General features: G+C 52.2%; 6 protein-coding genes across 6 annotated transcripts; 3 read left to right on the top strand and 3 right to left on the bottom strand.

Moving 5' to 3' along the window:
• Positions 1–224: 224 nt before the first annotated feature.
• N7477_004692 (DUF1183 domain protein) lies at positions 225–1,121 on the bottom strand (the record flags this gene model as incomplete). Its single annotated transcript, XM_056966355.1, has 1 exon — positions 225–1,121. The coding sequence occupies one exon, from the start codon at positions 1,119–1,121 to the stop codon at positions 225–227; it is 897 nt and encodes a 298-aa protein (XP_056823136.1).
• A 242-nt stretch (positions 1,122–1,363) lies between these two features.
• Positions 1,364–2,925, top strand: mmm1 (ERMES complex subunit MMM1; the record flags this gene model as incomplete). The annotated part of the gene is made up of 3 exons (XM_056966354.1): positions 1,364–1,379; positions 1,434–1,464; positions 1,515–2,925. 3 exons carry the CDS (start codon positions 1,364–1,366, stop codon positions 2,923–2,925), a joined length of 1,458 nt encoding a protein of 485 aa, XP_056823135.1.
• Positions 2,926–3,163: 238 nt separating this feature from the next.
• Positions 3,164–3,888, bottom strand: N7477_004690 (acireductone dioxygenase (Ni2+-requiring); the record flags this gene model as incomplete). Its single annotated transcript, XM_056966353.1, has 3 exons — positions 3,164–3,295; positions 3,375–3,746; positions 3,859–3,888. The coding sequence occupies 3 exons, from the start codon at positions 3,886–3,888 to the stop codon at positions 3,164–3,166; spliced, it is 534 nt and encodes a 177-aa protein (XP_056823134.1).
• A 205-nt stretch (positions 3,889–4,093) lies between these two features.
• On the top strand, positions 4,094–6,215 carry N7477_004689 (tRNA modification protein MTO1; the record flags this gene model as incomplete). Its single annotated transcript, XM_056966352.1, has 2 exons — positions 4,094–4,197; positions 4,256–6,215. The coding sequence occupies 2 exons, from the start codon at positions 4,094–4,096 to the stop codon at positions 6,213–6,215; spliced, it is 2,064 nt and encodes a 687-aa protein (XP_056823133.1).
• A 2,787-nt stretch (positions 6,216–9,002) lies between these two features.
• On the bottom strand, positions 9,003–9,470 carry N7477_004688 (uncharacterized protein; the record flags this gene model as incomplete). The annotated part of the gene is made up of 1 exon (XM_056966351.1): positions 9,003–9,470. One exon carries the CDS (start codon positions 9,468–9,470, stop codon positions 9,003–9,005), a length of 468 nt encoding a protein of 155 aa, XP_056823132.1.
• Positions 9,471–11,191: 1,721 nt separating this feature from the next.
• Positions 11,192–12,613, top strand: N7477_004687 (camp independent regulatory protein; the record flags this gene model as incomplete). Its single annotated transcript, XM_056966350.1, has 1 exon — positions 11,192–12,613. One exon carries the CDS (start codon positions 11,192–11,194, stop codon positions 12,611–12,613), a length of 1,422 nt encoding a protein of 473 aa, XP_056823131.1.
• Between the last annotated feature and the right edge of the window lie 1,815 nt (positions 12,614–14,428).

Raw genomic sequence — 14,428 nt, 5'->3', positions numbered from 1 at the left:
GGGCGCTATGTATTTGTGGAAATGGGCCGGATACACCATTTTGTTTTACTTTCATCAGGGCGGCGTTTGGGATGAGGTGTCTCCAAGGTTACAAAAAGTCATAGCCAAGGAGTTTGGGATGAACGTTTTTGCGTCCAATTTTTTCTCGATAGAACTGCCACATAAAATTTGGATTCTCTCGCTCAGTGCATATATACTTTCTAGCTTGTACATAGATCACCGGGCTAACGGCGCCTGGTAGATCCGAAGCCAGAGCTAGATGTTGGAGTTGAGAGTCCCGGCGAACGAGAAGATCGAGAAGATCGTGAGCTGCCTTCGCCATTATCGTAGTTGTTCGATCTGCCCCAGTTGCCAGCACGTCCCATACCATATCCAGCCGCCGCACCGCCCAGGGCACCAGTCCAGAAGCCTGGCTGCCAGCCCTGGCTGAGACTTGCGGTACTGGCTATCTGAGTAGCTATCGTCAAATCTGCTATACGGGGAGGAGGTCCAGGAGGGTATCCACCACCGCCACCACCACCTCCACCCCAGAATCTTCCCCATCTTGGTCGTCGCTGTTGGGGTCTTCGGTTCCCTCCAGCCCCACCGATCCCAGTGAAAGCCGCGAAGATAATCGCGAAGACAACAACGGTGAATGCGACGACGAAAACGGTCTCAAACCAGCCCGATATCCCAGATCTGGAGGTCTGTTTGCCGAACTTCTCTTCTCCCAGTTCGGTCAGAAGCATGCGATACTCGACGCCGCAGCTTCCCTTGAGCACCCACTTGTCATCCGCGTCGCGGTATCCTTCACACACGACGTCTGTAGAGCCGAGCTTGAACTCAGCCGGTAGAGGGGCCGTGCATGTCCATTGTACATCTTCGGCGTCGTAATCATAGCCCTCGTTCTTGCAGCGCATTGTCTCGATCTGATAGAGGTTGCATATTTGCTTCGATGGTCCAGTGCAGGTAAGTTGTGGGATGGGAGAGACGCGGCGGGAGGTAGTCATACGGTTTGCTCGTAGTGTTAGAGCATCAACGTTGGATAGGAGGATTGCGTTTTTGCCTGGTGGGCTCTGAGACTGTCTCGCGCATACACCAGGCGAGGCGAGAAGTGCCGTCAGAGCTGTCACGAGATGCATGGTTGTGTTTTCCTGCAGTCTAGCTCAGGATTGAAGGGATTAAGCTGGGAAATTAGTTGTAAAGATCACTTGCAGAGTCATCAGTGGGGTGGCGTCCCAGTGAGAGGACGAAGCGTGTCCTAAAAAGAAGCTCCGATCCCGCGATAATCGATAAGCTCGGCAAAATCACAGCTCCACCGACCCGACCTCTCCCATCTGGCGATGGGTGCTTTACGACCAGGCATTGTCGACCGCCACTGACAATGACACTCCAGCCACGTCAGTTTGAGATAATCTGATCTTGCTTGATGTCGTATACTGACTCTCCTACAGACGAGACTGCGCCAATCGCGCCTCAGTCCTCGTATGCCTCACAAACTTGTGGAGTGTAATCTAGATCGCTAACTCATCTAGTCTATCTTTTACCCAGGGTTTTCTGCTCGGTCAGCTCTCCGTCGTCCTACTCATTGGTGCCTTCATCAAGTTCTTCATCTTTGGCGAAGCCCCGCCACCTCCCTCGCGCGGACTCTCGAATCGCACAACCCACCGCCGCAACAGCTCCGTGTATAATCCCCCTCAAGATGGCCAGAAGACCCTACGAGAAAAACCATCCACCTCCAATGTTCTACGCCCGGTCCCTGCCTCGGCCACCAATACCCGCTCTATCCTTCGTAAGACCTATTACAGCGCCATCCCAACCAACCCCTCCTCCAAACATGGCAGGCATCGGCTGCACCACTCATCCCACCAGCCGGAGTCGCTGGACTGGTTCAATGTCTTGATTGCTCAGACAATTGCTCAATACAGGCAGACGGCATACACACTCAAGGATTCGCCAACATCCTCGATTCTGAGCTCCTTGACAGCGGCGATGAACAACCCTGAAAAGAAACCCTCTTTCATAGACAAGATCACTGTGACGGATATCTCACTAGGAGAAGAGTTCCCAATTTTCAGCAATTGCCGTATCATTGCCGTCGATGACCCCAATTCCGACGGTGGCAGATTGCAGGCCCTATTAGATGTTGATCTTAGCGATGACAACCTCTCCATCGCGGTCGAAACTTCCATGGTTCTCAACTACCCCAAGCCGCGCTCCGCCATCCTTCCAGTGGCGCTATCGGTCTCGGTTGTCAGATTCTCGGGCACACTGTGCATTTCCCTGATTCCGGCGCAAACCGACCCGCTACACACTCCAGCTACATCGCCGACACCACCGGCCGAGACTGGTCCCAATAGCCAAGACCCGGCCCTTGGCTCCCCAGGCGCTGAGTCACAAGACAAGCCGCCTAAAAGCAGCCCTAAAAGCAATGTCGCATTCTCATTCCTTCCAGATTACAGGTTAGACCTTTCAGTCCGTTCTCTCATTGGATCCCGCAGCAGACTCCAGGATGTACCGAAGGTCGCCCAGCTAGTTGAAGCGCGCGTACACGCATGGTTTGAAGAGCGTGTTGTCGAACCCAGGGTCCAAGTGGTAGGACTCCCGGACCTATGGCCACGCATGGGTCGAACCGGCGTGCGTCCTGGTGAGGACTCAGATGCCGGGTCCACAGCACCACCGCGAAGTGCCGGCTCTACCGAAGCTGGCGGACCGATTCGATTCACTGATGACCGTGAGCAGGAGGGCTTACGTTTCCGCGGTGGATTAGATGCTCGGCTAGGTCTAGGAGGGCTCAGAGCTGGGTCGCGCAGCAGCAGTTTTAACTTGGATGTGGGTGGTCTGCGCAGTCCCAGTCTGACACGACAAGACAGTGCCAGTGGGTTTAGTGACCAATTGCATATCCCTGGTGCCTTGCCGGACCGAGTCGCGACGCCTACGGAATGAGATGCCTTGTATGAAATTACCCTTAATCCTTCTTCAGTATACACTATAGCATCCAATGCAAGAAAAATGATACCAATGCGATATTATTGATACGAAACTGTCTAAGCAATGATGATTTTACAGACACATGTACTATATTCTCTATTGGAGTATATATCTTAACGAAAATCAGAGGTATCACCCCACCCACCATCATCTCAAGTCATGAAGCATCAACCAGTCAACCGGCCAAACCAAACTAAGCCATCGCAGCAGGCTTGAGCACCGCATCAACATACGACTTTCGGTGAGGGTTGACATCAACTTCGGCACCGCGGTTCAGCGGTGTCCACTTAGGCTCATCCTGGAAAAGACGCATCGCCTTAACATACTATAACGGTTAAATAGTCAGCGAAAACCACCCATTAAAGCCGCGAAAAAGCAGAATCCAGGACGGCGATAATACTAACATTTTGCTCATTCGTCGTGAAACGATGATAAATACCCGCGGGCAGAATGATCATATCATCCTTGACCAGACAGATTCGAATCCACTCATCATCCACGCCGCGGACATCAAAGTATCCCTCACCGTCGAGGATGTATCGGATCTCCTCATCTTCATGCAGATGCTCGGCAAAGAACGACTTGACTTTCTCCTCGTACACCTCGCCCATCGTCGCAGGTGAAACGCACACTTCGTCGCGATTCTTGTAGCCCCGCTCCGCGGCGAGCTTGTCGACGGCTTCGATGGATGGGCAGTGGTGATACAAGACGCCTAGAGAAGCGAGCTTGTCTTCAGAGACGGCCTTGCCGGAGTCATGAGGCTCGCGCTGGTCGCCCTGTGAGATACGCAATTAGTATGCAGCTTAGGAACCATTTGCGTCATCGGGGTATTTCGTAAATAGGTATAGTTTCCATGCGAAGCAGATGCACCAGTGGAGGGAAACTTACCGGCTTGTTATCATACCAGTATGCCCTCATAATGCAGTAGTTAGCGATTGTATTCGATGAGAAGAGTGAGGAGTATGATTGTGAGAATCTTGAGAAATCCGTCGCTGAATATCTGCAGCCCCGCAATTGGCCGATTGCGCAAGAACGCTTATGTCATTCTCTTATCGACCACGTGACGTCGACATTATTTTTGTCTTATCGCGGCTTCGGTTTTGGAGATTCAATGCACTGCACCATGGCGTTTCGCGCGAGACCAGTGTCTCTATTTCGGAGGCGGGTCGGGTCGGCCTGGGTTTTAGGTCGGACGCGAGGTCTAGCGACGGTCTCTGAAGGGACGCAGTACGTAAATCTTGTACCCCTGATACTTTTTTGGCAATAACTAACGAAGGCTCTTTAGACCCTACGATGTCGTTGTGATCGGAGGCGGACATGCTGGATCGGAAGCATGTGCGGCTTCTGCGCGGTCAGGGGCGCGTACTGCGCTGGTGACGCCCTCGTTATCGAATATCGGTGTCTGCTCGTGCAACCCCAGTTTCGGCGGAATCGGAAAGGGCACAATGATCCGCGAGGTGGATGCGATGGATGGAGTCGCGGGACGTATTATCGACAAAGCGGGGATTATGTTCCGAGTCTTGAATCGCTCTAAAGGCCCGGCGGTGTGGGGGCCCCGCGCGCAGATCGATCGCGATCTGTATAGGAAGCATATGACCGAAGAACTGGTCAATACGGAGGGATTGAGTATTGTGGAGGGCAAGGTTGCGGATATTGTGGTTTCGAAGGAAGGTGTTGAGAATACGCCGGGTGCTCAGGGAAAGATCGTTGGTGTTCGTCTGGAGTCAGGCGAGGTGATTCCTACTGGTCGTGTAGTCATCACTACTGGAACTTTCCTGGGTGGTGAGATTCATATCGGACTGGAGAGTTACCCGTCTGGGCGCATGGGGGAGGCTCCTACGTATGGGTTGAGCAAGTCTCTCCGCGATGCGGGATTCCAACTTGGACGGTTGAAGACGGGCACGCCGCCTCGGTTGGATATGAAGACGATCGATTTCAAGCCTCTGGAAGTTCAGAAGGGTGATTCACCTCCCATGCCGTTCTCCTATCTGAACAAGGGCGTTGATGTCGGCGACGAGGGCCAGCTCAATTGCTGGATGACCCATACCAACGAAGCCTCGCACGAAATCATTCGCGCAAACTTGGACAAATCGGTGCATATCCGGGAAACTGTCCGAGGACCGCGGTACTGTCCGTCTTTGGAATCGAAGATTATGCGATTCAAAGACAAGGAGAGACACCAGATATGGCTTGAGCCAGAAGGCTTTGCGCCTAACGAAGTGATCTACCCCAACGGTATCTCGATGACAGTGCCCGCGGACGCGCAGTATGCCATGCTGCGCACTGTTCGTGGTCTCGAGAATGTGACCATGCTCCAACCAGGCTACGGTGTGGAGTACGACTACATCGACCCGCGTAACCTCCGCGCTACACTGGAAACGAAGCTGATCAGCGGTCTCTATCTGGCTGGCCAGATCAACGGTACCACTGGCTATGAAGAAGCGGCCGGACAGGGTATTATCGCAGGCATGAACGCGGGTCTGGAGTCACAAAACCGGGCCCCAATGACTCTCAGTCGATCTGATGGATTCATTGGTATCATGATTGACGATCTCATCACCAAGGGCGTCTCCGAACCATACCGAATGTTCACCACTCGAAGCGAGTACCGTATCTCCACCCGCTCCGACAACGCTGATCTTCGCTTGACGCGGATGGCTCGCGACGCCGGTGTCGTCAATGACAAGCGCTGGAGGCACTTCTCAGATACAGAGACTCAGATCCAAGAGCTGCAAACTCTACTCGCTAACACGAAGCTCTCCTCGAGTGCATGGTCCCGCAAAGGATTCAAGGTCCGCGTCGACACCTCTGTCCGCTCCGCTCTCGACATCTTGTGTCTTGACGGCGCCGACATTGACACTTTGATTCCACACATTGAATCGACCTCTGGCACTGCCTATACGCCCTCATCCTTTGCACCGGAGATTCGAGCCCGGGTCGCCATCGAAGGCCGGTACGCTCCATACCTTAAGCGACAGGAGAAGATGGCTCAGCGGTTCCAGCAGGATGAAAACCTGCTTTTACCCGCTGACCTGGACTATAGCCAGATCTTTGGCATCAGCAATGAAGAGAAGCAGGCTCTCGAGCGTGTCCGGCCCGCCAGTGTTGGCATGGCCAGGCGAATCGAAGGCGTTACGCCTACAGGTGCGCTCCGACTTCTCATGCATGTGCGGAAGGGGACCGGGTTCGCCAAGGAGGTGTCTGAGGATGGAGATGTCGATGAAGTGTTGCGCTCGTCGCCGTGAACACCAACATCTACCTCTGTACGATTTGAAGCTGATTTGAAACTGGCATTCACGGAGCAACCCACGGCGCTGGATTTGTACAATACGACATGGATGGGACAGTATGCATTTTTGCGCTTGTATTTTGTATCTTTATTTTGTGTTGGTCCCCTATCAATTTCATATCTATCATGAACACTAGCCATTGAGCGGGATAATTTCATCATTGATGAGTCTGGCTTGAACCACAAGATCAATTCTACTGAGCACCTTCTCCAGATATACATGCCACGCACACATCATTTACCCAGTCTACTCAATTCTTCACCTGAAACATTCGTATCCAAGCAATTCAAGCCATCACCGAATCCACCACATCTACAGTCAGAACAAGCACTTCAAGCACAAACTCAAACAAAAATACCCCGTAAAAAAAGCAAATCCCAAACCCAAATCTAAATCCAAACCCCAGACGCACCCCAGACACACGTCAACACACGAACCAGCTCAACCCGCAAACTCAACCCCCCTCATACCGCCAATTCGGACACCACGCAAGGGGCGATCCGAAACCACAGGGATACACTGCAAGTTTCCCCCCCTCTTTTCCCCCTCATTGATCTCCTCGGTACGATACGAACAAGTGGATACAATCGAAGATCAGAGCTTGTGGCTTCTGACATGCATAGCGCAAGGTTTAAAAATGAACGCATCGACGAAAAAGTGAAAGGGAAAGTTCATGCATGGCCATGAGGCATCTTCGAGTCAGCTTCCACGCGTTCACGCGTGGAAACGTGGAACGCAAGGGGAGAGTAATTTGGGGGATGAGATCGTCTGCATGAGAATTATTTCGAGTGAACACCCGCCCTAGTTTCTTCTGATTCTATGATGCTCACACGTAGAGCGCGGCGCGTTGTCTCGATCGTGGAATGGATTTGGGGTGGCGATCGCGCCAATCGGTGTATGTGGCTGCGGTGTTCCCAAGGTTTGCGAGTTTTAGTGGTATGATCCCAATTTTGGGATTATTCATAGTGCTAGTGCTAGTGCTAGTGCTACAGGGTCGGTGCGAGAGGAGGGGGGTGTGAAAAGGGAAGTTCTAGCAATTACCCATTAGACCGCCACTAGCTGTTTCTCTCAGTAGTATAATGGCAGAATAGGAAGCACAGTGCCTGCAGATTGACTTTCCTCATCTCCTGTCACCTCCATGACATTGTGGATCTTGTTCCGTACGAATCATCGTCACCATGTGACTAGGATCATATGCACCGAAGATACACGCCACATAGGAAGTGGCGCGCTTGACTCTATCTCGTGATCACCTCATGCTCGCGTGTTTTGACCGCAAAGCCTGCACACTGCACACAGATGAGTGTAAGTGGGAACATGTTGAACATGGAATCAGCGGTTTTCGTACGACGCGAAACGGGGTAACACAGAGCCCCTGAATCCTGAAATTTGTTTGGAATCCGAGGACCCAAATGCCGAGAATCCCTGCAATGAGGGCAACAGCTACAGCCCAGAGCCGGAGCCTTGTGGGGTTTTTATCTCTGCATGAATAATCGTCGAGATTCAAAATAATTCAAAGATTCTATTTGGTTTGAGCAAGGGTAGTAGCTGGAGAGCTGGAAACAAAAAAAAAAAAGTACACCAAGGCAGTGTGCAGTGTGCATACTGTAGAGCGCCAGCGAGTCTGGATCATGCAGACATTGGGCAGTCAAGGTCAAGTCCGTCGAATATAGCTAGTGGAGTCGAGTTCTAGCGCCCCGCCCCCCCTCCCCCCAGAAGTCCACCGTTTGGAGGCCTAACGACCTACCAGATTAGGCGCGTATGTAGTGATGACCCGGGCGGCCGGATCAAGCTCGTGTTGAGCCCCTCCGAGTGTCTCGGGCGATAAACTGTCTGTTGCCTAGGGCGGTAAGTCACTCAAGAATTAATCTATATGAAAATACCAGGATGTTTCAATTTTTTAGATTTAGCATTTTAAAAATTAAGCATTCAGAAAATTAAGAATTAAAGATTAAGGATAACCTCTGCTCCATTAACCTAAGTAGCAGGTACATCAATTCCCGTGCAGTTGGATCATCACAATAACGAAGACCCACTAAGCCTTTACGACTGACTTCCCGTGAAACCCAAAACCGAATCCACGGCTCCTGTACAATTAGGTACTGGGACCAAAGCAAAAGAACCGGGGCAGCAAGCACAGACTGGATCTATCAGGCAATACCCAGAAAACCAAAAAAAAAAAAGAAAGTGGACATGATCTGACCAAAGGGGCCCTAGTACCGAGAAGGGAAGAAATAGACGATCGTGATGATCTGTGACCTCAGGACCCCCCCTACGATCTTGAATATTGGGAAAGAATTTCCAAGGCCAGAGGTCAGTGCCGAATCTACGAAAAGACCAAGATCAAGAATGAAAGACGACTGAACTGGAAGTGTACTGGGCAAGAAGGCTAAAAACCAGGATCAATGGTCTCGGAGCCACCGACTGATTTAGGGGGGTCCGGTCCCCAAGTCCTCTAAAGAGCAAGTAGACAACGAGCTTCACATGGTGCCAACTGTTTTGAATCCGCTCACCAGTGGCTATCATTGGTCGGTCAGTTCGGAGGTCGCCAGGCCACATCTGGCGAATCGTGCAGATGCACGATTCGGTGACGGAGTGATGAACGGTCGTGGTTGTGGTCGTGGTCGTGGTCGTTATCGTGGTCATGATCGTGTTTTGTGGCAGTACAGAAGACTCCATTCAGTCCCGTAGATCCAGCCCGCCCCCTCCCCAGTTGAAACTGGGTCGAGCTCGTGTTGTAGATTAATAGAGCGAGTCAAGTGCGGGATTTCTCAGTTGCGCGCTAGAACCGGATGTCTTGGGTCCACGCCACCGAGCCAACCCCGGACTAGCGAGGGGGGGCTTGCTCTTAGCGTGAGTGCGTTTCTGCGGTTTTCTGGGCTTTCGGGACATTGGCAGAGGGATCGACCTTTCGTCCATGATAAGACGGGTCCGTGGGCGCTGAGTGGCCGGACCAAGCCAGAAGGAACAGCCCCACTTGGGAGTCTTTTCTTCGCGTCTGTGCGGATGGCTGGCCCGAGCGAGTGGTCCGGGGTGGATGGGATGTGGCCGTCGCGAATAAAAGATGAGATCTGCAGGGTGGACGCGGACAGGCGGACCAGGTGCTGATTTGCTCGGCCGGTTGACGGAGTTGACGGAGCTGTGCTGCACTCCGGTCTCCGCGCTTAAGAAGTCCAGAACACGGCGATCGAGGGGATCCGTGCCAGGCATCTCCACATGAGATCATATCGAGGAGTCGAGTGCATACTACTATCTGTCCGATCGGGTTCTCTCGGTTCTCTCTGTGCTCTTCCGTGCTCTCGGGATCTATAATTTTTCAAAGCTATCCTTTCTGTAGCATGACATCTGTCCCGCGTCAATTGAGTTCGACCGGTACGCCATTACTCTGATCATCTCCTGTTCACCCACATCCCCGGGAACCAATCGACGTGCTGAAACACGGAAGACTGTCGCCCGTGAAGAAAGACCGGGGGAGGTGCAAAGAGGACAACTGGATCTGCTGAGGATCTCCCGCGAAACTTTCATCCCAGGTACGGGACCCTCTTGCCAACCTTGCGACGCGTGGTGTATAGGCGCTATACTCATTTCGATGGTCCAGGCACCCGTGAAATGGGGTCAACGCTCAGTCCTCCACTGTCGGGGTTACCGTTGGTCATCGCTAGGCCCCCCCCCCCATTCCTAGGGCCTGGCAAGTGCCACTCGAGGGGGCTATTTGGGACCCGAAATTTGGGGGGGGGGCCAAGCTCCCAAGATCTCTGACGTGCCGTGATCACCGTCCCACTGCGCCCCAGTCCAGTTTTTTTCAATAGTGTCGGCCTGCTGCACTAGTCTTGGTCGCTCCCCGCCTCCCTCCTTTTTTTGTTTTTACCCTCCTCTTTTTCTCGTGTTCTCTCGTATTACAGATGATTGGAGGGAACCGTGGATATCTCCCCCCCGCCCCCCTCCTCTCTGACCGTGGTTGTTCTCTAGCTTGGCGCCCACCCAAAACCTGGCTAGGATGAGGATTTTGGGTGTGTTCTGGTACGTGGTGGTGGAGCAACGTCTAACCGTTTCTAGCTTGGTAGGGAAACGAGCAGCTGAGTCAGATATCCCGGAGAGAAGTGACCCTCCGATTCCAATAATCCACGGGCTCCACCGGGGATCGTCCATGGCACGGGGTTCACTCGATGATGACTGCACTCTCACTTCTATCGTGGCTACGTAAATGATACTGTAAGACACTCATCGGAGGGTTTAGAGAAGAAAAAAAAAAACGTGTTTTGAACACCCCCCCTTCTTCTCCGCTGTAAAAGGAGAGCGCGCGCCGATCAGGTCATCCTCGAGTCCCCAAGCCTACCCTTACCCCCCTACCCGTACTCTTCCCCTAGATACCTGAAGAGTTGGTGACTACGGACTTGCGCTAGACTAGAAATTATAATTCCCGTTTATTTACACAGGTTCGCCCCGCAGTGAACCCTCCGCTCCGAGGCTTTTAAACATTAACATTAACATTTACGATTAGCCTCCCGGTGCCTCTGACCGTACCAGTACCTCCTCAATCCTTTCTCCTCCCCCCCCCTTTCTTATCAGGTATACTAGTGCTTTTAAAAGTCTACGGCCACGGCTACGGCTACGGCTACGTCCCCGTCTACGTCTACGTCGACACTTCGGTGGATCCCTCTCCCCCTAAAAGCTTCTTGCCGCGCCCCAGGGATCCGTGGAACCGCGCGAGTAGATCCCATCTCTCCACGATCGGTGCAACCTGTTGACTCGCTGACTTGACGGTCCGTGCTTTGCCTTCGATCCCTGGAATTCCAACTGCTGAGGGGTCGAGTCAAAACCATCGCATCTCGCCTTTCTCCATACCCTGGTCGATCTCCTTAGCTTATTTTTTTTTTCCTTTTTGTGATTCACATCTGGGGTACCTGGACTCTTTCTTCCACAACCCCATCATGGTGAACGGCACTGCGGCCGTGTTGGAGCCCACTTTCACCGGCTATGTGGCCACCACACAAGATGCGTTGATTCTCTTCGAGGCATGCTTGACTGGGGTCTTGCATCATGTCCCCCGACGACCCCACGACCGGGAACGCAGTCATCTGGTGCGCAGCGGTAGCGTCTTTATCTACGAAGAGAACTCCTCCGGCATCAAGCGATGGACCGATGGCGTCACCTGGAGTCCGAGTCGCATCCTGGGCAACTTTCTCGTTTACCGAGAACTGGACAAGCCGTTCCCGCCCGGAGAGAAGAAGCGCGCGATGAAAAAGGCCAATCGACGACCCGTGCCCCCAACTCGACCGGGCGAGCCATATCCCACTCGACATGACAGCAATGGCGGACAGGGCTACTCCCCGACACAGCCTTCCCCACCGTTTGGGGAACGACCACACCAGTCCGAGGTCGAGCGCGCGTTGGTGGGGTCGCTGGTTGACTCGTACGGCTTCAAGGATTCGGGTTTGGTCAAGAAGACGATGAGCGTCACCGTCATGGGCATCACTCACCATTTGGTCTCTTATTACAGCGTCGAGGACGTCATGCGCGGCGTGCTCAATCCTCCCTCGATGGTCGAGTCGCTCCGCTACATTCGCCCGCGCGTCGATCTCACCCAGAAACAGAGCTTCCGTGCACCCATCGATGATCTAGAGACAAGCGCCATGGAGAGCGCTCACGACCCCTCGCACGCCGCCCTCTACGGCTACCGCCCGCAAATGATGGCTCCGCCTGGATACGGCATGCCCAACCCATCCCCTGACTTCTACATGCACGCCAGTCCCTACGCCGCCACACATCCTCCACAAACGGGCCCGATCACAGGATATTCCTTGGGCAACTCCATGCCCGGTCAGCCAGCACCGAATCCATACCTGCCTTCGCCGGCTGCACCGATGGTGAAACATGATGACTATCATGCCTTCCGCGCAGGACCTTACGGTGGTAGCATGGACTCCCTCAGTCACAGCGCGCTCTCTTCCTCCATTCCCGGCGCCATCAACACCGCCATCCCCAGCAGTCTCAGCGAACGCAACCGCTCAACCTCCGACCACAGCCCGTCCGCTTATCGGAATAGCTCCATTTCCTCCCGGAGCGTCGCCACAGATGCTACTTCCCCCATGGATTCATCGACACCAGCCACCTACTCTCGTGGCAGCTTCAGCCTGTCCGGCCAAATGGACCACAGCTCTCTCGATCGCGGTATCGGCCCCTTGGACCCCTCAGTACCCCGCCGCGAATCAAACCCCATTCACCCATCCTACTACGGCGACCGATCTCAGTACTACGTCAATCCCGCAGCGCCCGTGAACCACCCCCATTACGCAGCCGCGCAGCCTCTATCGTCTTGGACGACCACTGCCCCCGCGCAGCCGCAGATCTAATTATGTCAAGTTCACGCTCATGTCCATGTCAATGTTCATCTCCCCCTGTTTTCGCTAGGTGTTGGGTCGGCCCTTTGATTCTGATTCTGGTTCTGGTTTCTGGTTCTAATTCATTCGTTCGTGAGTTATGACTCGTATTTGCGTGTTTTGCGTTTGCGTTGCTTTCTCTATGGGATGGTTATCTGGTTTTTCAAATGCTGAAATGCCCTCTACCGGTTTTACGAATATGGATTGTTCAGGAATGTTTAACTCTCGACTGGTTCGAAGCGGGGAGTCGGGGCGGCTATTGTCTTTTTTTTCCTTGTTTGCCTCTTCTTTTTTTTCTCTTTTGCTCGGCGATATAGACCACCCATGTTGAGATATGGCCTTTTTTTTTCTTTTGTGTGTCATCTCTTTTTCCATAATTATGGGAGGGGACATGGATCTGGGGAGTCCAAAATTCGAGTTCGAGCTTGAATCCAGGTCTGGATTCAATTTTCGCGTTCGCATATGCTGCTCTACGCCCTGAATTCTAGTCGAACTGAATCTCGATATCGAGCCTTCGAGTGACCCCCTCCCGATGTACTCATGTCTTTCTGTCCATACGGTCTCCGTTTACTGACCCTTATGTGTGTGCTTGTGTGCTTGTGTGTGTGCGTGTGTGGTCCAAGGCTTCGAACATTATTACCACTGTCTCTGTGTCGGCTCTCTGCTTTTTTCGCTCGGTGGCGTTTTCTTGTGAATTTTCCTGACGATGTGATGCAACAAATCCCTCAAGTACCCAAAACGTTTCGTTTTCCCCTATTGCCAGTTCTCTATTACCAATTCAAAGCCTTTTTATCAGAAAATGTTACTTGTTATGAAATTTAGCTTTAGGAGTGGGTTTTTGCTTGAGGTCAGGTAAACTGCAACTTGAACTTGTCTGAATGCTTCTCGTATGGGGTTTGGCTTGATTAAAATATCGATATCTTTTAGGATATGGTTACGGTAAGCCTCTTTATTTTCGTTGTTTGCCCTGTTCTTTCAGTTTGTGAAGTTGTCCGGGTGTGCATTGATTAACATAAGTGATTGACTAGTCTATACGATCTATTTCTCTGGTATATGAATGGGCGAAATCGGATCGTGGCTTTTTCCGCCATTCGGATAATGATTTGATAGTTCCGAGCTGATTCGGGTGAAAGGACGCGATCGTGGAGAAGATACCAAGTCGGTTACTATATATGAATGTTTCCATCTTGACTGGGTGGCCGATTCTGAAATTCAGTGCTCTTTTTTGGTATGGCGTCGTAGTTGATTGTGGTTGATGGTTAGTGGTGTTGCATCCACCGGGTCCTGTAGATATATCACCAGGCATTCAATGTTGAAGGGGTTTTCTTGAATGCAGTTCTGCTTTGAAAAACTCTTCATGATGACTGTAGAAGTCGCATTCAGATGGTACTACTGAAGCTCGACTTCTGCGCGAATGTGCATAGTCGTATTGTACTAATCATACCCAGATTTATCTATGGGTTGGATCTGATGATGGTTACTTTGAGGGGGTCTCAGGTGCTCAAATGCTTGACATAAGTCCCAATGAGCCCCGGAATGTTGCGGATATGATATCTTTCTCAACCCACCCAAAGGGTCGCAAAGTGAAATTGATACTTGTGACTCGATGTTAATGTTACTGAGGAAGCTTGCCTCGTACTGGAATTTAGCGCACGCCGGAGGGCTTCGTCTCGTCTATTGGGGCTGACAGGGGTACCTGGTGAATTTGGGTCTTGTTGACAACCGGACCAGAAGTGGAATTAATCCAGTCATGCTCCATATGAGCATATATATCATTGTTCTTCGAAG

This window comes from Penicillium maclennaniae, assembly GCF_028827695.1.
Source record: "Penicillium maclennaniae strain IBT 15551 chromosome Unknown utg000004l:1.0-3007600.0:1.0-3009580.0, whole genome shotgun sequence".
NCBI classification, from domain to species: Eukaryota; Fungi; Ascomycota; class Eurotiomycetes; order Eurotiales; family Aspergillaceae; genus Penicillium; species Penicillium maclennaniae.
This window is presented reverse-complemented; position numbering and strand designations above follow the sequence as displayed.